General features: G+C 41.1%; 1 protein-coding gene and 1 pseudogene across 3 annotated transcripts in view; both read right to left on the bottom strand.

Moving 5' to 3' along the window:
• LOC122681809 (prostaglandin F synthase 1-like) overlaps window positions 1–24,393 on the bottom strand; it is a 35,391-nt gene extending 10,998 nt beyond the window's left edge. Inside the window, exons 1-2 of one of the 3 annotated variants that reach the window (XM_043884268.1) lie at window positions 24,336–24,393; window positions 1,443–1,573 (exon numbers count right to left, since the gene is read on the bottom strand). In XM_043884268.1, the coding sequence (XP_043740203.1) occupies window positions 1,443–1,526 (84 nt within the window). In that variant the 5' untranslated portion in view covers window positions 1,527–1,573; window positions 24,336–24,393. Of the gene's footprint in view, window positions 1–1,442; window positions 1,574–2,532; window positions 2,742–3,670; window positions 3,820–24,335 lie in introns of those variants that run through there. The other 2 variants (XM_043884267.1, XM_043884266.1) reach the window with 2 other exon arrangements.
• Window positions 11,421–24,473, bottom strand: LOC122681816 (annotated as a pseudogene).
• Between the last annotated feature and the right edge of the window lie 1,366 nt (window positions 24,474–25,839).

Here is a 25,839-nt window from a genome sequence, read left to right as displayed (position 1 = left end):
AGTCACAGTGCTTTACATCAGGTCTCCATGATTATTCATCTTATAACTGGTGGTCTGTACCCTTGACCAACAACTTACCATTTTTCCCAGCCTTGACATCAGCTTCTGGTCACCACACCTCTATTCTCTGCTTCTATGAGTTCTATTTTTTTAGATTCTAGCTACAAGGATATTATGCAGTATTTGTCTTTCTATTTCTGGCTTGTTTTACTTGCCTTAAAGTTCTCACCATCCATCTGTGCAGTTGCAAATGACAGGATTAACTTCGTTTTAATGCTAAATAATATTCCATTTCTCTTTATATGATTCAGAATCTTTCCCATTTCAAAGTTTAAAGTGTTAGTCGAGAGAACAGCATCAAAACATGTATATTATCTAGGGTGAAACAGATCATCAGCCCAGGTTGGATGCATGAGACAAGTGCTCGGGCCTGGTGCACTGGGAAGACCCATAGGAATCGGGTAGAGAGGATGGTGGGAGGGGGGATTGGGATGGGGAATACATGTAAATCCATGGCTGATTCCTGTCAGTGTACGACAAAAACCACTACAATATTGTAAAGTAATTAGCCTCCAACTAATAAAAATAAATGGAAAAAAAAAGAATAAATGAATAATACAATAATACTTTTTTAGATTAAAAAAAAAGTGTTAGTCATTCAGTCATGTCCAACTCTTTGTGACCACATGGACTGTAGCCCATTAGGCCCCTCACGGGATTCTCCATAAGAATACTGGAGTGGGTTGTCATTTCCTTCTCCAGGGGATCTTCCCGACCCAGGGATAGAACTCAGATCTCCCGCATTGCAGGCAGATTCTTAAACATTTGAACTACCCAGGGAAGCCCAAGAAAACATTACAAAACCTGGCCAGTAAGGTAGTAACTTTTGCCTTCAAATGAGAGTATATTTTCTCTGAGAATAAATTTCCAAGCAGAAACAAAAATATAAGGCAAAACACAGCTAGAGTGTTTCTTGCCTGCCATCTAGCAGGCACTCCACAGTATAAAAGCAACTCATTCCCATTATTTTTCATTCACCTCATCTACAGGACCTCCCACCTCAAATACTTCTCTGTGTCATGGCTTTTTGGAAGGAGGAAAGAGTTCTGGAATTCATTAAATATACAGAAAAACCTCACCATTGCAATCACCTTCAAAGCAAAGCAGCTGACAGTATTCTTGACAGCTGAGTCTCACCTCTTCTGCCAAGCTGGGAAAGAGATGGAAACTGGAAGGAAACCCAGAGTAATCTGCAGGTGAGCACAGCTTCAGACCATGATGCAGAGTGAAGGCTGAATGCTTTCTCCTCTTTCATAGGAAATGGTTCTAGCCTGGTTGATGGAACCACGTGACCCTCCCAGAGTCACACGACAACCCAAGTCCCTTCTGCTAATGTCACATCCACTGCTATTTATATCTCAACCCACAACCAGTACTGTTACCTCTGGAGGTGCATAGGTTCCAAATCCCAGGACAGGAATGAAGTGGCCATCATTAAGCTTCACCTTCTGGCCTTTGGGATCCATTGTCTGTTGCTCCTCTGAGTAGGGAAACTGGGATTTTTTTCTTCTCCCTTCAAATATTATTAATAACAAGAGTATAACACCCGAGATGCACTGTCCAGTGTTGGGAGAGACATTGTAGGAGAAGCATAATTAAATTAGTACCCATGGAGTCAGAGATGATTGAACACAGTTAACTTGTTTGATTCTTTTTATCAGCATAACCTCTAGTATTATATAATGATGAGATTGGGTGAGCAATTATTGACTATTAGTTAGACTAGAAACTTCCAACAACATTCTTTTTTAATTTTCTATTATGAAGCCCAATCTCAATCAAATATCAATTGAAAAAACTACCTTACAGTACAAACACACACACATACACAAATCACACAATCTGAAAGTGTTTAATAGCATTTTTCAAAATGTTACCCCTTAATAAAGAATCAAAACTTCAAATGAAAATACATTTCCACTTTTACATTTACCACAGCAAAATTATTATGCTTTACAGACCTGACTGGTGAAATCCTGAACAGAAAACTGAAACAAGACATTTTGGCAAAGTGCTTATTGGAAGTTAATTATTAATAGCCTTAGGATACGATGTATAGTGTGCAAAGGGACTTTGAGTGTTGATTCCTTGTAGCTAGTTATATAACTTTTAGGATACTCTCATAATGTCACTGAAGTTAATTTACTAACTTCTCCACATCATTCATAAATGAAAAACCTATAAACAAATTAAAATGCAACTAATTTGGGAAGAGTAACAGAAATTGTGATGCACTGATACACGAGAACATTGTGAAGACAGAATTTAACACGTACAGTGATGTCAGCAAAATGGTGAGGTGGGAGGACTGAACTCTCCCATGGAAAGACAAGAAAAGAAAGAGAAATTAGCTGAAAAACTTCATAGGAGTTCTGGAAAATAGTCAAACGCAGATTGACAGCAACAAAGTTAACAAGCAATTAGGAAAAATCCAGAACAGAGTGGAAGGAAATTTCATCGTGTATTACTCACCTGTACCCTCCTCCTGCCTGGAGCAATCCAGTCTTGATGAGCTCCCAGTTGCTTCCCTCAATCCAGAATGATAACAGAAAACCTTATGAGTGGTGTTTCAACCTACCTGAGGACTGTCTGGGAACTAGTGTCTGTTCCACTTAACTCTAAGGTTAAACTGAAGAGCACCTGGAATGCCTATTGCAGCTGCAGGGGAACTATATATATGTGTGTGTGTATATATATATATAGAGAGAGAGAGAGAGAGCCAAGGACAAAGAATAAGGGTACAGACATAGACTAGACCATATATTAAAAGGGCCCTGAATAGAATGGGGGTGTGGCTTTGAGGAGCATAGTGCATTCAAAAACAGTCATAAATTCACCTGAATCAGATAGCCAGTCTTGGCCAAGTAAGATGCTGACTCAAAAGTGAAATGAGCCGCCCGTAGCTTTACTGTTGGGCTGATCCCAGGACTAGAAGCATGACAAGCTAAGTAGTGAAAGTCATGACCAGGAACAAATTTACCAAGAGTGAGATTTGCCCTGTTATTTCAAGTACCAAACTGAATGCACACACACACAAACACACAAAATAACACACATACAGGAACACACACACACACAGGAACACACACACACACACAGGAACACATACAGGAACACACACACAGGAACACAACACACAAAGGGACCCACATCCAGGAACACACACACACAGGAACACACACACAAAGGGACACACACACAAGAACACACACACACAGGAACACATACAGAAACACAACACACAAAGGGACACACACACAGGAACACACACAGGACACACACACACACACACAGGGACACACATGCAGGAACACACACACACACAGGACACACACACACACACAGGGACACACATACAGGAACACACACACATACAGGAACACACACACACACAGGAACACCCACGCATCTGGACGGGGCAGGGTGGCCATCACAGAGGGCCCCAAGAAGCAGGGTCTGGGGCTCTGATGGTGTGAAAGGGCTGCACCACATGCATGGCCACCCGCACCAGGGGCTACTCCTGCACACCTTCCTCCAGCTCTGCCACCCTATGGGGCAAAGGTGCAGTGCAGGGGATGGGGGTGCATACTTACAAGGGGTGCACACTTACAATGAGTGGAACCAGTCTGGACCCAACCCTCAGAGTTCTGCTCCAGAGTCTTGGGACTCGCCTGGCCCAGTAGGGTGGGGACAGCCCCTGAGCACAGAAGCCTTTGCTCATACTGGGCTCTGGCTCTAGCCTGCCTTTACCCCTCCCACCGAGGTGACAGTTGCCAACACAACCTGGGAAGGATTGACCTCTGACCTGCTCAGCTCCAGCTCTGCCCCAAAGCCTTGTGCACACAGACTCCACAGGGATGGGTCCACACAAGGACAGCCCTGCAAAACCAGGACAGGTAACTTTTTCACCTAACTTAATAGAAAAGGAGGAATCTAAGCAAAATGAGAAGAGAGAGGAATTTGTGTCAAATGAAACACTAAAAAAAACTTGAAAAGATAAGATATTGAGATACAGATTAATAATTTACCAAAATAATTTGCCAGAATACAAACTCATAAGAAGAATGCCACATTAACTAGGGAATAGAACATACTAACATTCACAGTGTAGCGGTTCCAGAAGCAGAAGAGATGGAGAAGGGAGCCGAAAATGTAGGTGTGATTAAATAATGGCTAAAAATTTCCTTTAACCTGGGACTTTCCTGGTGGTCCAGTGGTGAGGACTCTGTGCTTCCACCGCAGGGGTAATGGTTCTGAACCTGGTTGGGAACGATCTTGTAAAGCTGATTAAAATCTTGAGAGGCAAGATATTCTTGGTTTACCTGGTAACCCTAGTATAATGACAAAGTCCTTACATGTGTGACCTGGGAGGGTTGTATTCGAAGAGAAGGCGGGAAGATACAAGCATTAGGTAAAAGTTTCTAAGATACAATATTGTAAAGTAATTAGCCTCCAACTAATAAAAATAAATGGAAAAAAAAAGATACTATAGTCTGTCTCTGAAGATCTCGGTAGAGTCTACAAGATGAAGACGGAAGAGTTCTCTTGTTCAGTTTCTCAGTTGAGCCCAACTCTTTGCCACCCAATGGACTGCAGCACACCAGGTTTCTCTGTCCTTCACTATCTCCCAGAGTTTGCTCAACTCATGTCCATTGAGTCAGTGATGCCATCCAACCATCTCATCCTCTGTTCTCCCCTTCTCCTCTTGCCTTCAATCTTTCCCAGCATCAGGGTCTTTGCCAATGAGTTGGTTTTTCACATCAGGTGGCCAAAATATTGGCGTTTCACCTTCAGCATCAGTCCTTCCAATGAATATTCAGGGTTGATTTCCTTCAGGATTGACTGGTTTGATCTCCTGGTTGTCCAAGGGACTCTCAAGAGTCCTCTCCAGCACCACAGTTTGAAAGTTTCTTCAGGGCTCAGCCTGCTTTATAGTCCAACTCTCACATTCATACATGACTACTGGAAATGCCATAGCTTTGACTCTACAGATCTTTGTCAGCAAAGTGATGGCTCTGCTCTTAAACAGTTTACCTAGATTTGTCATAGTTTTTCTTCCAAGAAGCAGGCACTTAATTCAATGGCTAAGTCACCATCTGCAGTGATTTTGGAGGCCAAGAAAATAAACTCTGTCACTGTTTCCATTTTTTCCCCCATCTGTTTGCTGTGAAGGGATGGAACCAGATGCCATGATTGTAAGTTTTCAAATACTGAGATTTAAGCCCATTATTTGTCTCTCCTCTTTCACCTCCATCAAGAGACTCTTTAGTTCCTCTTTGCTTTCTGCCATTAAAAGAAAGAAAGAAAGTGATGTTACTTAATCGTGTCCGACTCTTTGCAACTCCAGAGACTGTAGCCTTCCATGCTTCTCCGTCCATGGGATATTACAAGCAAGAGTACTGATGGGTTGCCATTTCCTTCTCCAGAGGCTCTTCCTGACCCAGGGATTGAACCTGGGTCTCCCACATTGTAGGCAGGCGCTTTACTGTCTGAGCCACCAGGGAAGACTTTCTGTCATTAAGGTGATGTCATCTGCGTATCTGAGGTTACTGATATTTCTCCAAGCAATCTTCAACCCACTTTGTGATTCATCCAGCTTGGCATTCCACATAATGTACTCCAAATATAAATTAAATAAGCAGGGTGAAAATATACAGCTTTGATATATGCCTTTCCCAATTTGGAACCAGTGCATTGTTTCATGTCCTGTTCTAACTGTTGCTTCTTGGCCTGCATACAGGTTTCTCAGGAGACAGGTAAGCTGGTCTGGTATTTCCATCTCTTTAAAAATTGTCCACAGTTTGTTGTGATCCACACAGTCAAAGGCTTTAGCGTAGCCAATGAAACATAAGTAGATGTTTTTTCTGGAATTCTCTTGCTTTTTCTATGATCCAATGGATGTTGGCAGTTTGATCTCTGGTTCCTCTGCCTTTTCTAAATCCAGTTAGTACATCTGGAAGTTCTTGGTTCATATACCATTGCAGCCTAGCATCAAGGATTTTCAGCATTACCTTACTACTATGTGAAATGAGTGCAATTGTGCAACAGTTTGAACATTCTTTGACATTGCCTTTCTTTGGGATTGGAATGAAAACTCACCTCTTCCAGTCCTATGGCCACTGCTAAGTTTTCCAAATTTGCTGGTCTATTGAGTGCAGCACTTTCACAGCATCATCTTTTAGAATTTAGAATAGATCAGCTGGAATTCCATCACCTCCACTAGTTTCATTCATAGTGATTCTTTCTAAGGCCCATTTGACTTTGCATTCCATGATGTCTGGCTCTATGTGAGTGATCACACCATAATGGTTATCCCGGGCACTAAGGCTTTTTTTTTTGGAATAGTTCTTCTTTGTATTCTTGCCACCTTTTCCTAATCTCTTCTGCTTATCTTAGGTCCATACCATTTCTTCCCTTTATTGTCCTCATCTCTGCATGAAATGTTCCTTTGGTATCACTAATTTTCTTGAAGTGATCTCTAGTGTTTCTCATTATTTTGTTTTCCTCTATTTCTTTGCATTGATCACTTAAGACTTTCTTATCTCTCCTAGCTATTCCTTGGAACTCTGCATTCAGATGGGTAAATCTTTCCCTTCCTCCTTTGCCTTTTGCATTTCCTCTTTTCTCAGCTATTTGTAAGCTCTCCTCAGACAACCATTTTGCCTTGTTGCATTTCTTTTCTTGGTAATGGTTTGGTCACCGCCTCCTGTACAATGTTACAAACCTCCACCCATAGTTCTTCAGGCACTCTGTCTATCATATCTAATCCCTTGAATCTTTTTGTCACTTCCACTGTATAATCATAAGGAATTTCATTTAGGTCATACCATAATGGCCTAGTGGTTTTCCCTTCTACTGGAGGGAGCACAGTCCCACTTTTACCAAAAGGGTGTTTGTGGAGACAGCTGCTCTTCATGTCAAAGCCAATAAACAGGCCAGGTTGGTGGAAAGGAAAGTTCGTTTGATTTCAGATTCCAGCAACTGGGCTGTTGGGGTGACACACATCGATCCAAAGCCCAACCTCCCTCCACTTCAACCAGTGGGGCAAGAGCCCTTATAGACAGAAGTGACAGGGGTGCTATATGCAGAAACAGCACAGTCAGCTCTGACAGTCATCTTCAAATTGGTCATCAGTGATCTGACCCGTGTCATCTTGATTACTTTATGCACATTAGTCTTCAGTTCCAGGACCCATTTGTTTGCATTTCTTGAGGCCAATACTCAGAATTGTGACAGCTTATGTCATGGATATATTCTGGCCATCATGTGGTTAACTTCTCCACCTGGTGTTGTAGTATCTATAAGGCAACTCACAGGATATGGTTCAGAATATTATCTATAGCCCTTGAGAAAGGGCTGAAGGTCTTTGATTATGCTTAATGACCACATGGTTATTATTTAGTCTCCTTTGACCCTTTTCCTTTGTGTCTACATTTCTCAATTCTCTGATTAAACTTATTCTTTGACGTTTTCCACAAAGAGCAGGGAAAGGACATGGTACAGGGGCAAGGAACAAAGGACTCTGCTTCATTTCACCACCCATCAGCAGAAAATTGGATTAAAGGTTTACTGAGCATTGCCCTGCCCACCAGAGAAATACTTTCCCCACAGTCAGTCCCTCCCATCAGGAAACTTGCACAAGCCTCTTATCCTCATCCATCAGAGGGCAACAAAGAAGAAGCAAGAATTTCAATTCTATGGCCTCCAGAATGAAAACTGCAATCACAGAAAACTAAACAATATGATCATATGGATCACACTTTGTGTAACTCATGAAACTATCAGTCATGCCATGCAGGGCCACCCAAGATGGACAACTTATGATGGAGAGATCTAATGATGGAGACGGAATGGTGAGCCACTTCAACATTCCTGCCTTGGGAACCCCATGAACAGTGTGAAAAGGCAAAAGTATATCATACTGAAGGATGAGACCCCCGGATTCGTAGGTGTCCAATGTGCTACTAGAAAAGAGTGGAGAAATAGCTCTAAAAGGAAAGAAGAGGCAGAGCCAAAGCAGAAACAACACCCAATTGTGGATGTGTCTAATGGTGGAAGTAAAATCTGATGCTGTAAAGAATAATATTGCATAGGAACCTGGAATGTTAAGTCTCTGAAACCAGGTAAATTGGATGTGGTCAAACAGGAGATGGCAAGAGTAACATGGATATTTTGGAAATCAGTGAACTAAAATAGACGGGAATGGCTGAAATTAATTCAGATGGCCATTATATCTCCTACTGTGGGCAAAAATCCCTTAGAAGAAAGGACGTAGCCCTTATAGTCAACAAAAGAGTCTGAAATGCAGTATACTTAAGTGCAATCTCAAAGATGACAGAATGATCTCAGTTCACTTCCATGGCAAACCATTCAACATCACCATATTTCAAGTCCATGTCCCAAGCTCGAAGGCCAGAGAAGCTGAAGTTGACTGGTTCTCTGAAGACTTAACAGACCTTCAAAATCTAACACCAAAAAAAAGATGTCCTTTACATGAGGGGACTGAAATACAAAAGTAGAAAGTCAAGAGATACCTGAACTAACAGGCAAGTTTGGCCTTGGAGTACAAATGAAGCAGGGCAAAAGCTAACAGAATTTTGCCAAGAGAATGCTCTGCTTTTAGCAAACACCCTCTTCCAACAACACAAGACCTGTTCTCTAAGAGTTGGAAAAGACAACAAAATGGATTTCCCCCTACAACCTCCAGAAAAGAATGCAGGCCTGCTGGCACTTTAATTAGCCCATTGAACCGGATTTTGAATTCCTGACCTCGGGATATGTAAACTAATACATTTGTGTTGTTTCAAGGCGCAAAGTGTTTGGTCATTTGGTGTAACAGCAGAAGTACCTAATACGAACATGGTTCAAATCAGCCCATCTCCGTCTGTGGCATCATAGGTTTTTCCTCTCTCTGCTGGACTGGTCCTCTGACCTCAGAGGCTGGTGGTCCTCTGCAGGGTACCCAAACAGTGTATTTGTCTCTTAATTCCACTTTCTTCTTCAGCAACTGCCCAATTCCGTTGTCCTCATTACAGCAAAGTCTTTGAAAAGCTGTGTCTACACTGTTTCTCACTGATCTCTTAACACCACTTCTTGAACCCACTCTACTCAGGGTTTGCCTTTACCACTCTTATCAAAGCTGCACTTGACCTTGCCAAGGTTAACTGCCCAATCCAATGGTCAGGTTCAGTCTTCTGTTACTTGTCCCCTTGCAAGAATTGGATTCTTTTCTCCTCCAATCATTTACTTCATGTGCTTTCTAAGAACAGTCCCTCCTACCTCACTAGCTTCTTCTCTTTCTCTTCTGCTGGTTCCTCCACATTTTTTTTTTTAAGAAAAAACTAACTTCTCAATGCTGGGTTCTCATGAAGCTTGATGTCTACACTCACTCACTCAATGTATACCATATTACCTCAGATTTTCTAGTTTCATGCTTTAAGTGGCAGCTAAATTTGAGAAACCACAAATAAAAATATTTTACCTAAACCCTTTCTCTAATAGACTTCTATGTCCAACTATATGCATGCATCTTCACTTGGATAACTAAAGGCATCTCAAAGATACATGTCTATAATTGAACTCCTAATCTTTCGACTGAGCGACTGAACTGAAACTGAACTGAATCTTCCCACAAAAATGTGCTCCCCCATATTGTCTCCATCTGAGAAAATGGCATCTCCTTTTCCTATCACTTAAGCACAAGCATTGCGAGTCGGCTTTGATTCCTCTTTTCCTTTCACTTTACGTCCAATATGTTAGACAATCTACTTGATGCAGCCCTTAAAATTTATCCCTCTTTGACCACACTTACTGTTACTTCTGTGGTCCAAGCCAACATCATCTCTCATCTAGATTGTTGTAGAGTCCTAAAAGAGGGCTCTTTTTTCTCTTTTTCTCCTCAAAATAGCAACAAGGGTAATTTTTTTTTTGAAGCATGTCTATTTATGTAACTACTCTGCTCAGAACCCAAAATACCATTCTCCATTTCCCTCAGAGTAATGTCTTTTCAAAACCCCTTGACACAAATCCCATGGCGCCACTATCTCTCTGGCTTATCTTCAGCTTCTGTCTCTGCACCTCACTAAGCTTCACCCACATCAGCCAACTTCAGTTCAGTTCAGTCACTCAGTCGTGTCCTACTCTTTGCAACCCCATGGACTGCAGCATGCCAGGCTTTCCTGTCCAACACCAACTCCCAGAGTTTGCTCAAACTCATATCCATCAAGTTGGTGATTCCATCCAACCATCTCATCCTCTGCCATCCCCTTCTCCTCTCACCTTCAATCTTTCCCAGCATCAGGGTCTTTTCAAATGAGTCAGTTCTTCACATCAGGTGGCCAAAGTATTGGAGTTTCAGCTTCAGCATCAGTCCTTCCAATGAATATTCTGGACTGATTTCCTTTAGGATTGACTGACTGGATTTCCTTGCAGTCTAAGGGACTCTCAAGAGTCTTCTCCAACACCACAGTTCAAAAGCATCAATTCTTCAGTGCTCAGCTTTCTTTATAGTCCAACTCTCACATCCATATATGACTAACAGAAAAACCATAGCTTTGACTAGATGGACCTTTGTTGGTAAAGTAATGTCAGCCAACTTGCTGTCCCTTAAATGTTACATAACACATGTCCTTCTTGAACTTAGTATTTTTTGTTCCAGAGTAATGAATGGAGCCACTGTCTCTATATTGCAAGGCTGTTTCTTATACAAATGAAAAGTTGTGTGGGATGAAGTGTAGTCAGTGTCTCTGCCTAACAGATGTACAGAAATGAGAGAGATTGTGCAGAATTATCTCTTATAGGCACTTACTCATTTCTAACAGCTAAGTCCTCCTAATTTCACTCACAGTCTTAGCCTCCAGCAGGCTATCAACTCAAGAATTTCTCATTTTAATTGATATTTATTGATAATACCATGTGTTACTAAAGAATATTCAATAAAGTTTTGCTGAATTAATGAGTGAATGACAATGAATGAATCGATGGAAAAATATATAAAAATTCATAAAATGCTAAGCATGGGCAAAAAATTAAGAAATTAAATAAAAGAATAAGTTATACTGCTTTATAGTAAGCAAAATAAAATACTGGATTTTTAAGTCATATTTTTATTTTACCAACATAATTATGCTAAGTTAAAAATAAGTAGAAAACCTATAATTGAAGATCTTTTCTCTTTGTAAATGAAAACACACACACATTTCTACAGGAAAATCATAAGGAAAAGGCACCAAATTTAAGTATTATTAAATGGGTTAATCTTTATTCTCTATCATTTCCTTTCAACTTTCCAAACTGTCTATAATTTGCATTGTTTAACTATCACCAAAAAAGTATTCTTACTTTGAAGTCTTTATTGTTTCATAAACTGTTTATTTTTTTAAAGGAAACGCAAATTTTCAAACATTCAGACACTTCATTTAAGCACCTCCACCAAGTACAAAAATCCTCCTCATAGTCCTAGAAGCAAGTAATTCTCAAAGAACCACAGTGAGAGCTGAGAGTCAATATTCTTCAGAATATGGATAGTCGGGATGATCAACACCACTGAAAGAGAGGAGGAGGATTAACTTATTAAATCTGTCATGTTGTCAAAAACTGCTACTCAATAGATGCAGTCAGGATATATTTGTCTAAATATATAAACACGTCCCTCGTTCTCCCCTGACAAGCACACATGCAGGTGCCTGCTCCATGTGCACACAGCACCTGCATGTCCAGGCCCAACACTCATGTGTAATATTCACGCCACAGTGACAGGTAGTTTGACCCAGGTTACAATTTATTTGAGAGCACAAGACTTAGGGCTAACTGTGGAGGTCATTTCAGACACAGGCAGAACTTCTTTGAGCCCTAGTTGATGAAAAGGTGCACAGTGAACAAATTAGGTGCCCTTTTCCACACATCCATGGGTAAGCAAATACTGAGCACTCCAAAAATACAGAGCACCTCCATAAAGGACTTTGTCATCTAAAGGAGAGCTACCATGTGCGCTTGAATAATCATACAGTTCAAAGTGGGATTATTACCTTTTTAATTTAGTCAAACATTGGTTATGCAGTAATTACTATTACTGCTTTTTTCACTTTTCCTATGTTTCTACTTTTCTTTCAGAATTTGTCTTTTTCTTTTTTTCCATTTATTTTTATTAGTTGGAGGCTAATTACTTTACAATATTGTAGTGGTTTTTGTCATACACAGGACTCTGTGGGAGAAGGCAAGGGTGGGATGTTTCGAGAGAACAGCATTGAAACATGTATATTATCTAGGGTGAAACAGATCATCAGCCCAGGTTGGATGCATGAGACAAGTGCTCGGGCCTGGTGCACTGGGAAGACCCAGAGGGATCAGGTGGAAAGGGAGGTGGGAGGGGGGATCAGGACGGGGAACACATGTGGATCCACAGCTGATTCATGTCAATGTATGTCTTTTTCAATTTGATTCATTAAAGAGTGCATTCTGAGCAATTCCAAGTACCAGAAGCCTGGCTCAGGTCATTACCCGAGCCCACAACAGAGTACAGAAAAGTATCTATCCACCTTTTATTCAATTATCATGTCTTTTATCAGAAGCATGATAGCTATAAAAACAATAGGGAGAGTTTTGAAATCTTTCACTGGAAATAAAATCTTTGTTTCACCAATAATTTGTATTCCCTTCTCTCTAAACTCCCTTCCAACCTCTCCCTGGTTGATTAGCCCTCTTTGCCTTCAATACTGACATCTTCCTGCAGTAATTGGGCAGCTGGAATTCAATGTTAGTGACTAAGTCAAAGTCAAGAGGGTAGGGGCTCCCCAGGGGATGGACCCCTGATGGACAAATACAACACTGGTGTGAGTCTTGACTCAAGAAACCAGAGAGACCCAGACAATCTTACCTGAGTGTGTCCTGCTAAGCAGTCACTCACTGGAGGGTCAGTTAAGCTCATGATCTACTTGTAAATCAGTTTTGTGAGATAACAAGGATGAAGACATGGAAGTTGTAATAGGGAAGAAAGGGCAGTGAAGAGATCGATTTGTAGGAAGCAGATGGTGTCTTGGTGAAGAAATGCCCATAACAGAGAATGTCCACCAGACACTTAGGGGACAGGGTGGAGGCAGGCCCATGTGACATAGTAGCACTGATGGATGTTGGCCTCTCTAGGACCCTCCTCCATAAATAACATCTACAATACATTTTATAGTTGTGTTGGGGTTAACATGATTGCAGGCTTCCTAGGTGGCTCAATGGTAAAGGATCCATCTGCAAAGCAGAAGACATGGGTTTGATCCCTGAGCCAGCAAGATCCCCTGAAGAAGGAAATGGCAACTCACTTCAGTTTTCTTGCCTGGGAAATCCCAGGGACAGAGGAGTCTGGTGGGCTACAGTCCATGGGGTACCAAGAGTTGGAAATGACTGAGTGACTAAGTAACAATAACAAAACTTGAATGCAAGTCATGATGGATTCATTATTATACAGTTATTATTAATATAATAATTTTCAACGGATGTAGAAAGAAATAGAGATTAAACATGTTCACAGGACCCTGAAAGAATACAGGGCTACAGGGACTGCACCCTCTGGGTTTCCTGGGTCCCTCAGCCTTAAGAGGAGGTACACCAGGCACAGGGATTAGGAGCACAAAGTAGTGAATTCACCAAGATGTGAACTCATGTGATTTTATTGATGGGCTGGCCTGGGCCCCATCACATTTCTCTTGGTCAGAGACAGAGTCCTGGAGGAAACCTCTGGTCTGAGGTCTGCAGGAAGCCCCTGGTTTATTCCTACTCTAGAAATCAGCACTGTTTTCCTAGAATTAAGCTTTTAAAAAGCTAAGCTCTCCTGCTGACCTGCCTGCTACAGAAAACGGTTTTTGTGGGAAGCATCAGCAAGTCACTTACTGGTGAAATTCATAATATCTTATATTTCTGTTGAGGCCATCGATTGCTTTCATGTCTTCTGGAGTCAGTTCAAAGTCAAACACCTGGAAGGAAAGAAGAATCACATTACCTCTACCCCAAGGAGCCGGCCTCCCCCTGGGGACTGAAGGACTTTCCAGCTAGATGGAGACAGAAAGAGGGGACAGGGAAGCCATGTCTGTCTTCAGTTTCCAGATGAACAAGCCTGGGACCCTCTGCTGCGTTTTCACCTCTCCTTCCCACACCTTCTTCTCTGTCCACCTCACAAACATTACAGCGCATCAGTCCCTTGTCTTTCTAAGTGAATCACTTGTGACAGAAAACAAGAAATCTAAAATCATTTTTTCCAAACACACTGCTCTTAGACGCTCCTGCCTTGATACCTGAACCTGAGTTGACATTAGACTGATTGCCTCTCCCCAGCATACCCTAAGGGTGACAGCATTCGGCCGAGCAATGTGGGGAGGAGGCTCCCCTGAGAAAGTCTGTTCAGGAATCTGATATCAAACTACTCATTATCTATGATTGAATCTAAAAGAAACTTTATGTATATACCATGCTGGAGAAAGTTATGAGAAGTATTTAAACATTAAGGAACAACAAATTATTAAAAATTCATGTCATAACAATGAAATGGAAAGCTCAATTTTGTAAAGAAATTCATTTTCTCTGAAGTGATCTCTTGTTTCAATGCAACGTGAACCAAAGACTTAAACACATATTCTGTTGTGGAAGTTGATATAGTGATACTAAATTTTAAATAAGAGAAGAGCTAGTCAAAAGCAGTCAAGACATCTTTAAAATAGAAGAACGTACCATATCAAAAAACAAAATTTATTTTTTACTTCAGTAACACAGTAGAGAAATCGTTAAACAGAAAAGAGTGGGCAGAAATGTACTTATGGACACTTGATATGTGACAGAGTTGACAGTGATAATCTGTGGAAAACATGGACAGTTGTTTTTGTTATTCAGTTTGTCTGATGCTTTGTGAACCCAAAGGAAGAGATTTTTTTCCCTACTCACTGACTGAGAATCATATCACTGTGCTGAAAAGACTAGGTTAGTTGTCTTATTCTAGCCAATAAAAACTATGCAGAGAAGTCTGCAGGCTCCTCTGACAAGAGCCACATCCACCTGCTAAAGCAGAACTGCCAAGCTGCTCAGCACTGAACTCAAAAAAAAGAGCCCAGCCCTAGAGGCCAACAGCTTAGCTGAGTGCAGGCTGATTTTCAAACCACAGATTCAGAATTACATAAATGAACTCCGCATTAAATTCTGAAACTGGGGAGAGTTTCCTGTACAGCTAAGGGTACAATAATGGTCTCCTACAAATAAATCAAAAGAGAAACAACCTAGCTAAAGTGGACAAAGTCTTGAAGAGGAACTTCACAAAGACAGAAACTCAAAAAGATTAAATGTATGAAGATGAAAACCTATGAGTATTCAGGGAAATACAAAATAAAACCACAATGATTTGGAAGTTAAAGATCGCTGCCATAATTTTTGTGCCCCCAAATTCACATGTTATGGTGTTAAAAATGGAGACTTTGAAGGAGGATTAGGTCATGACGGCAGAGCCCTCACAAATGAGATTTCAAGAATATCATATTCACATAAGAGACTTGGGAGTGCTCTTTTTCCCCTCCAACACGTAAAAATACAAGGAGAAGCCTGTGACCTGGAGGAGAGCCCTCACCCAACCACACAGGTACCCTGATCTCAGATCTATAGCTTCACAACTGTGAGAAATAAATTTAATATTTTCACAGCCACTCAACCTGTGGTGTTTTGTTAGAACAGTTCAAACAGTCTAAGAAAAATCACATGATTCAATTTTATCAATTGAGAACAGAGCAACTAAGATATTTTCTTTAGGAACCCTCTGCCCACAGCCTTGCTCATCACCTGTGTGTTCTCTTTGATCCACTTCTTGTTGTTACCCTTGGCCAGAACCACAATCCCACATTGTATCTGGTAGCGAAGGGCAACCAGAGCTGCCGTTTTCTTGTGCTTTTGGGCAATGGCAGAGAGAACCGGATCCTCCAGGAGAACAGGGTGGTTTGGGTTCACCCTGAAAGGGATTTAAGAAATGCTGAGGAGCTTAGACTACACAGTTTCTAAGGAGGCTTCTCAAACAGACCAATTAGGTCCACTCTAGACCAGTGCTTCCCAAAATGTGGTCCAGGGACCGGCAGCATCAGCATCACTTGGGATCTTATTAGAAATACAAATTACATGGCTGAGCTGAAGACAAACTGAGTCAGAACCTCAGCTGTGTCACTCCCCATTCTGTGTTTACAGAGCTCTGCAGGTGATTCAGATGTATTATTGAGTTGAGACCAGAATGCCAAATTGTGAATTATTTTCTTTAATTCTCAGGGGTTGTTTTTCTTCTGCAATCAAGGGCATGAATAGAGAAACAGTAGGGAAAGCCCGGGAATTTTTTTTTTTTTAATTTCACTTTTTAAGGTATTGATAAAAATTGAGTAGTTTCATCATTATTTTTCTAGGATGTTCACAGAAATGCTTCAAATTGAAATTTTTTCTATCATGATATACTGAGCAGTTACATATTATCCCAATTTTTAGATATAAGTTAAGGGAGGCTTGCAACATCTATTTTTACAAATGTGTTCCTTAGCTAATAGTTAATAAGTAAATCATGACATCAGCTTGTGTCTCCGGTCTCATCTAGGGGATTATATATAGATTTCAATGCAGACATTGATGAGTCTACAAGATAATACAATGTAGAAAAACTGCCTGGGTGATGGGAAGATAAAAGAGAAGGATTCATTTCATCCCACCACTCTCTCCCCTCTGCCTATGAGAGTTATCTGAGTACTGTGTTATTTAAATTATTTCATCAAAACTTGAATTTCAGGGAAACTCCCAGTTGTCTTCATTAGGATTCAATACCATTCTTTTACTCATTGGGATCCCAGAGCAGCATAGGCAACAAGAACAATTTCATGTGACTTGCAGAAATCCAACAGTTTGCTCTGATTAAGATAAGGGTGACATTCCACCTGTAGAATGCCCAAAGAGAAGAGTGTCAGATTATATGCAAAGCCAATATTAATATGACAGAGAAAGACTAAAAGTTTCCAAAGGCTAAAGGAAAGACTAGAACATTAAATGAAAACTGGAAATGTCAACATCAACAGAAAAACAGAGACAAGTATATTTATACAGGTATTTTATAACAGACATGGATGGGAGAACCAGTCCAAGATTGAGTAATCAAAAGCTGTGCTATATATTTGAGTAGATGTTCCTGAGTAAATATTTCATAAATTACTAGTATCACCTTGAGCCTTTAACTTCACCCTCTAACCTGGATGATTTTCATCACCTGCAACAAATTTTTCTGAACTATGCTCCCTGTTTAAGATTCATAAATGCTGAGACAACAAGACCAAGAATTCAGACACCAGAACCCCACACAAATCCTTAAAATCCATCTCAACTGTTTTGACTCTTCATTAATTTACTTCTGATTCCATGTTTTCATCGTCTTCCTTCTTGTGTGCAATTCTCTTCAGGGCACATTGCCCTCCATCTGGTCATCCTTTCATCTCAAGGAAACGCCTCCTTCCTCTAGTTCTGGGTTCTAACCACAGTTTAGAAGGAAGGCATCCCACCTTTTCCACCCAGACTTTCGTAAACAGAGATACTGATATGGATTCTATTCACACTGTCCAGACAGAGGCTCTGCTTTCTAGAATCCTCTGTCCACAAAGGTCAGATGAACTTGAGGGGAGGACAGACAGACATCAGGCTCCAGTGCAAGAAGGAGGTTGTGAAGAGCAGGAGGGAGAGGAGCTAATCTGCTCACCTGGTTGCAGACGGGCTTGTACTTGAGCCCCGGCTTGTTCAGGATCTCCTCCAGCTGCTTGTGGTTGAAGTTGGACACCCCGATGGACTTGGTCAGCCCTGCGTCCTTACACTTCTCCAGGGCCTGGGAGGGAGGGGTGGTGATCAGTCACTTGGAATGGGCAATAGAATAAGAATAAATGCTGAGAAACATCAGTAATCACACTCATCTATCAAGAATTACCCTTGACTATCAAGAAGAAAAATTGGGAAGAAGGTCATGATATAAAAAGAGAAACTACTGACCCCACCTTAGAAAAACTCCACAGAAGATATATCACATGGAAGGAAAAAGATACCTGTCTACACTGTACCAAATTCTCCTCCTCCATTCCTCTCTGTGAACATTTCAGCAATGGTTTCCTCCCCACAACCCCAGCATCCCTGCCCTTAGATTCTTGAACTGCTGAGTCTGATGGTCCACAGCCCATTCTCACAGGTGGAAGAAATGAAGGAGGTTCCCCCTCTCCTGGCTCCTTCCCTGGTTCTCTCCTCCCCAGACTCACCTCCCATGTGCAACAGAGATCCAATGAGTCAAATATCAGTTTTCCATTTTCATCTTTTGGGTATAATTCCTCCCCTGGCTGGAATAGAAGCAGTCATTTTAGACATGTAACAAAATAATTTCTCTGCATTTACCAGGGCTGCCTGGCACCAGGGATTAAACCTTCATCAGGTAGGTTTACAAATTTCTAAATATTAATATTTGTAAAGTGATTTGCATATATGGAGTTGTCAGCAATACCTTTAGGAAGGAGGCTTATTCCAATCTCTTACACTCAATATATGTTGTAATAAATACAATTTTTCTAGGTCCTAAAAGGGGCTCACAGTGACTTCTCTGAATTTTGTCTGCTCCTTGTATTTGCCTATTTTGAAATGCCTTTTTGGGCTGGGAATGGCAGTAAGTTACATGACATAATTTCCAGAATAAAAATTGCAGTCTTCATACGGCTAGATATCAGACTTTCTCTTCCCTCTGAGCATCAGGTGTCCTAGGGCAGACATGTGAACTGCAAGGCTATCTTTAGGTGGATATGGAATGTGGACGATCCACACATGCTCTCAAATATTCATGACCATGAGCCTCAAACTGCCCCAAAGTCATATTTGCCACCAATGGAAAATGTTCAGTAAAAAATAAAGTAAATCATGATTAGTGTCCTGATAAGGGATAGAAAAAAGGAGACATTTCTGAACACTGCTACAAATCCTCAAAACTCTCTGTGTCTGGGACTTGCAATCTACATAGTCCTCTAAGCTATTTTGCATTAGATGGCTTGAGTTTATTTCTGTAACTTGAAATCCATAGTTCTAAGTAAACCACCATTCTTAATGGCTAAGTGCATTCTACAAAACTCATCATGAAGACAGGCAAGAGTGTAGGCAATGTCTCCCAACTTCCTATACAGTTAAGAGATTTGACCCACCCAGAGGAAGCACCATCAAATTTGCTCAACTTGAAAGAGTGAAAAACAAGATTAACTCATCATGTTCAATGTAAGGCAGTGTCATGCTCACCATGGATGCACCAAACTCTTGGCTCATGAAATCCCCAGACACTCAGAAGTCATAACAAGGACTGTGTGCAGAACTGGCTTATTTCTATTTCCTTTAATTTTTCAGGCAGAGCCTCAGATTATTAACTCCTTTCAAAAAACTCAGTAAAAAAAATCACAAAGGATTATTTGGGGGATTCTACTCTAGTGTAATCATCTTTTCAACCTACTAAGAAAAATCTTTATTCAACTATCCATGCAAGTTGATACACATTCTAACACAAGATGTAACATTGATGTGATCACACAAATTTCTAACCTTCAGAGCCAGCGGAAAATGGATAATATAGAGATCTACATAGTCCAGTTGAAGATTTTTCAGTGACTTTTCCAAGGCTGGTCAGACCAACTCTAGTCGAAGGGAAGTTAACCAAAGCTGCAGGGGTTAAAGAATGAAAGTTGCATTAATAATACACTAGGCAATTTTATTTATTTTATTTTTTTTTGAGCCTTGTGGGATATAACTTCCTCTACCAAGGATGGAATCCCGGCTCATGGCAGTAAAGCACCAAGTCTTAAACACTGAACCACCAGGGAGCTCTAATACTTTAGGAATTTACCAATAAGCATAGTTCTCAAACAACTCTTCACCAAAGGATCCTATTATGTAATTGTCATCTGGGCACAATCACTTGCACATGTGCACACACACAACCCACACAGTACCTTTGAGGTGCAGAATATGTCTTCTCTCTTCACAGTGCCATCTGCAATCTTGCTTCGAATGGCCTGGCCAATCTCCTCTTCATTTTGGTAGGCATGAGCACAGTCAATATGGCGGAACCCAACCTCTATAGCGAATGGGGTGAATTCCAGAGCTTCCCTCTTAGCAACCTACAAAAGCAACAAAGGTAGAAGTTGAATATCTACATAAGATATTGCTAGTCACAAGCTTTGATCTTCCCAAGAATCAACCTTTTTCTGTGTCTTTGGTTACTTCTGTATGTGTAGTGATGAACCCATGACAGTTTCCCTTAACATTCCTAATAAGTAATTAAATGAACACTACCCAGGAACCCTTCAGCTTCAGGTGATCAGTGGCTGATTGCTGGTATCAGAGGACAGCAAAACCACCTTTAGGCTCAGTGATTTGATGAAAGAACCCAAAGGACTCAACAAAATGTTGTAGTCATGAATATGATTTATAATGTGAGGTGTTTGAAGCAAAATGAGCAAAGTTACAAGGTGCTTGGCAAGAACCAAGGTGAAAGCTTCTGAGACTTCTATCTACCAGTGAAGCCACACAGAATACACCTCCCCCCCCCCAAAAAAAACCTATCTTTTCAAGGTGTACAATGTGATGTTCTCATATAAGTTGTTCTTGTTATTCAGTTGCTCAGTGGTGTCTGACTCTTTGCAACCCCATGGACAGCAGCACTCCAGGTTTCCCTGTTCTTCACCATCTCCCAGAGTTTGCTCAAGCTCATGTCTTTTGAGCCAATGATACCATCAAACCATCTCATCCTCTGTCCCCTCCTTCTCCTCCTGCTATAAATCTTTCCCAGAATCAGGGTGTTTTCCCATGAGTTGTCACTAGCATCAAGTAGCCAAAGTATTGGAGCTTCAGCTTTAGCATCAGTCATTCCAAGGAATATTTAGGGTTGATTTCCTTTAGGATTGACTAGTTTGATCTACTGGCTATCCAAGAGACTCTCAAGAGTCTTCTCCAATGTCACTGTTCAAATGCATCAGTTCTTTGGTGCACAGCCTTCTTTATGGCCCAACACGTACATCCACACATGAACATGACTACTGGAAAAACCATAGCTTTGACAATATATACCTCTGTGGGCAAAGTAATGTCTCTGCTTTTTAATACACTGTCCAAGTTTGTTATAGCTTTTCTTCCAAGGAGCAAGTGTCTTTTAATTTCCTGGCTACACACCATTCAGAGTGATTTTGGAGGCAAAAAAAGATAAGAGTCTGTCACTGTTTCCATTATTTCCCCATCTATTTGCCATAAAGTTATGGGGCAGGATGCCATGATCATAGTTTTTCAAATGTGGAGTTGTAAGCCAGGTTTTTCACTCTCCACTTTCACCTTCATCAAGAGGCTGTTTAATTTCTCTTCACTTTCTGCCATTATGGTGGTGTCATTGGCATATCTGAGGTTACTGATATTTCTCACGGCAATCTTGATTCCAGCTTGAGCTTCATCCAGCCTGGCATTTCTCAGGATTGTATTTACTCATATAAGTATCCTTTGTTAATAATTACCACAAGCAAGCTAGTTAACAGAAGCACCACCTCACATAGCTACCTTTTGGAGGTGCTTGTAAGAAGATACAAATCTAGTCTCTACAAAATCTCAAGATATAGCCCATTATTTCTAACTATAGTCAACTTGCTGTACATCAGGCCTCCAAATTATGCATCTTATAACAGAAGGTTGTACCCTTGACCAACATTTTCCATTTTTCCCAGTCTTGTAACCAGCTTCTGGTCACCATATCTCTCCTGTCTCTTCTACAAGTACCACTATTTTAGATTCCACCTACAAAGAGATCATGCAATATTTGTCTTTCTATTTCTGGCTTACTTAACTTAGCTTAATGTTCTCCTAGTTCTTCTGTGTGATTGCAAATGGGTTAACTTTGTCTTCAATGCTCAATAATATTCCATTTCTTTTTATGTGATTCAGAATCTTTCCCATTTCAAGGAGATAGATAATTGGTGTAACAGACTTCTGCTGGGTCTAGTTCTGGTTTTTCTTAAATGCATGGACATTTAGGGATGGGCTTCCCTTGTGGTTCAGATGGTACAGAATCCGCCTGCAATGCAGGAAACCTGGGTTCGATCCCTGGAATAGGAAGATCCCCTGGAGAAGGGAAAGGCTACCCACTCCAGTATTCTGGCCTGGAGAATTCCATGGACATGGGATCGCAAAGAGTCGGACATGACTGAGTGAAGTTCACTTTCAGGGATGTACCTGGGAATGAGCCCATGAGCTTCAGTAACAGCCCTGTCCCTTTCCTCACTTCAACCCAGTGTGCTCTATGAAGTAAACAAGTTCTGTCTTCTATCTTCAAAGTGTCTCTTAATAATTTTTCCATTTTATAAATTAGAATAGTGAGCCTCAAAGTATAAGCCCAGTCCCTTGTCACATCTAAAGACAAGATAGACAGCAAACTTTCTGGCTTGCAGTCTAGAGACTTGTCCACTAGCCCCTCTTATGACCAAGCACAGCAGACCATACTTTAATAAAAACACATTACAAAACCCCAGGATACATTACAAAACCTGGCCTGTAGGATTGTATCTTATCCCCTCTAGTGATACTATGGTTCCCATCAGAAGAAGTTTCCAAGCAGAAACAGAAGCACAGGGCAAAACACAGCTGGAGTGTTTCTTGCCTGGCACCAAGCAGGTATCCCACAGTAGAAAAGCAATTCTCTCCCATTAGTTTTCAGTCACCTCATCTTCAGGACCTTCCACCTCAAATACTTCTCCGGGTCATGTCTTATTGGAAGCAGGAAAGCGTTCTTGAACTAATAAAATGTACAGAGAAACCGTGCAACTGCAGTCACCCACAAAGAAAAGCAGCTGACAGTCAGTGATCTTGACAGCCGAGTCTCACCTCTTCTGCCAAGGTGGGAAAGAGATGGAAACTGGAGGGGAACCCAGACCCAGAGTAATCTACAGGTGAGCACAGTTTCATACCCTGATGCAGAATGAAGACTCTCTCTCCTCTTTCATAGAGCATGGTTCTGGCCTGGTTAGTGGAACAATGTGATCCTCCCAGAGTCACACAGGAGCTCAGTGCTTGACAACCCAAGTCCCTTTCACTCATGTTACATCCAGTACTATTTATATCTCAACCCACAACCACTACTGTTACCTCTGGAGGTGCATAGGTTCCAAATCCCAGGACAGGAATGAAGTGGCCATCATTAAGTTTCACTCTCTGACTTTTGGAATCCATTGCCTATTTATCCTTGGAGTAAGCAGACTGATATTTTTCCTCTTCCTTCACAGGTTAGGAATAACAGGAAGGTAACACCCCAGCTGCACCATCCAATGTTAGTAGATATACTGTAGGAGGAGCATGATTAAATCAGTTCCCATTGAGTAAGAACAGGATTGAAATCAGTTAACTTGTTTGCTTTTCTTTTTAGCAGTAAAACACTATTATATAATGATGATATGTGCTGAACAATTATAGATCATATTTTAGACTAGAAACTTCCACAAAAGGAATACTTTTTATTTTTCTATTACAAAGCCAATCTAAATCAAACATCAGTTGAAACAACGGTCTTATAGCACTAACATACACACATATACAGATCACATAATCTGAAAGTGTTTAATAAGCATTTTTGAAAATGTTATCCTTTAACAAAGAATCAAAACTTCAAATGAGAATAAATTTACCTTTTGACATTTTCCACCAGCAAAATTATTATGCTTTACAGACCTGACTGATGAAATCCTGAATATGATATGTAAACCAGACATTTTGGCAAAGTGTTTATTGGAAGTTAATTATTAATAGTTTTAGGATATCATGTGCAGTGTGCCCAGAGACTCTGAGTGTTCATATATTGTGCTTAGTTATATAACTCTAATAGTACTCTCATAATGTAACTGACATATATTTTACATAATTTACTAACTTCCACATTATTCATAAAAGAAAAACCCATAAACAAATTAAAATACAACACATTTGGAAAGAGTAATGGAAATTGTGATGCACTTAGAGACAGGGATATTGTGAAGACAAACAAAATTTAACATGTGCAGTGATGTCAGCAAAATGGTGAGATGGGAGGAGGGAAGTCTCCCTTGGAAAGACAAGAAAAGAAAGAGAAGGCAGCTGAAAAACCTCTTAGGAGCTCTGGAAAACAGTCAAACAAAGATCTATAGCAGAAACAGTGAACAGGCAACTAGGAAAAATCCAGAACAGAATGACAGAAAATTTCATCGTGTATTACTCACCTGTACCCTCCTCCTGCCTGGGGCAGTGCAGTCTTGATCAGTTCCAGTTGCCTTCCCTCAAACCAGAATGATAAGAGAAAATCTTATGTGCAATGTTCGAACCTACCTGGGGACTGTCTGGAGACTGATGTCTGTTCCACTTAATTCTAAACTTAAACTGAAGAGCAGCTGCAGTGGCTATTACAGTTACAGGAGGAATATATATATACACACACATATACAGGGACTCAACGACAAAGGAATAAAGGTGGAGACTTTGACTAGACCATGTATTAATAAAACCCTGAATAGAACTAGGGTGTGGCTTTGGGGGACATAGGGCATTCAAAAAACAGTCATAAATTTACTGGAATCAGAAAGCGATTCTCGGGCCAGGCACGATGATGACTCAGAAATGACTGAGACCCCTTAGCTTTCCTGTTGGGCTTATCCCAGGACTGGGAGCATGATAAGCAAACTAATGAAGAAAAGTCATGACAAGATACAAACCTACCAAGAGGGAATTTTTACCTGCTGTTTCAAGTACCCAATGATGAACACAAACACACACAGGAACACACACACAGGAATACACATGCACACACAGGAACATACACACACACATCTGGACTGGGCAGTGCACACTTATAAGGGATGGAATGAGTTTGGACCCAGACAGCAGAGTTTTGCTCCAGCACCTTGGGACCCACACGGCCCAGTAGGGTGGGGACACCCAGTGAGCACAGAAGCCTCTGCTCACACTTGGCTCTGGTGTAGCCTCTCTTTCCCCTCCCACCAAGCTGTCAGCATGCCCTGAGGAAGGGGTGACCCTGCCAACCTCAGCTCCAGCTCTGCCCCAGATCCTCCAGGCACAAAGACTGCACAGGGACCTGTCCACACATGGACATCCCTGCAAGACCGGAACAGGTAAGTTTTTCACCTAATTTCATAGAGATGTTTCCTTGGTGGCTCAGCTGGTAAAGAATCTGCCTGCAATGTGGGAGACCTGGATTGATCTCTGGGTTAGGAAGATCCCCTGGAGAAGGGAATAGCTACCCACTCCAGTATTCTGGCCTGGAGAATTCCATGAACTATACAGTCCATGGGGGTCACAAAGAGTCAGACATGACTGAGCGACTTTCACTTCACAGGGAGAGAGGAAGTTAAGCAAAATGAGAAGAGAGAGGAATTTATGTCAAATGAAACAATAAGAATAAACACCTGAAAAAAATCAGCTCTGAGATAGACATTGGTGGTTTACCAATATAATTTACTGGAATTTAGAAACATAAGAAGAATGTTACCTTAACTAGGGAATGGAACCCTACACTGTGAATGTTCTAGTCACAGTGTAGGGTTCTAGAAGCAGAAGAGAGGGCAAAAGGGCAGAAAATGTATCTGATGAAGATATGGCTAAAATTTTCTTAACCTGGGACTTCCCTGGTGGTCCAGTGGTGAGGACTCTGTGCTTCCACTGCACGGGGCACAGGTTCTGAACCTGGCTGGGGGACTACTTACCAAAGGT

The sequence above is a fragment of the Cervus elaphus genome, chromosome 23 (assembly GCF_910594005.1).
Source record: "Cervus elaphus chromosome 23, mCerEla1.1, whole genome shotgun sequence".
In the NCBI taxonomy this organism is placed as follows: Eukaryota; Metazoa; Chordata; class Mammalia; order Artiodactyla; family Cervidae; genus Cervus; species Cervus elaphus.
The sequence above is the reverse complement of the archived record's forward strand: the minus strand, read 5'-3'. Positions and strand labels throughout refer to the sequence as shown.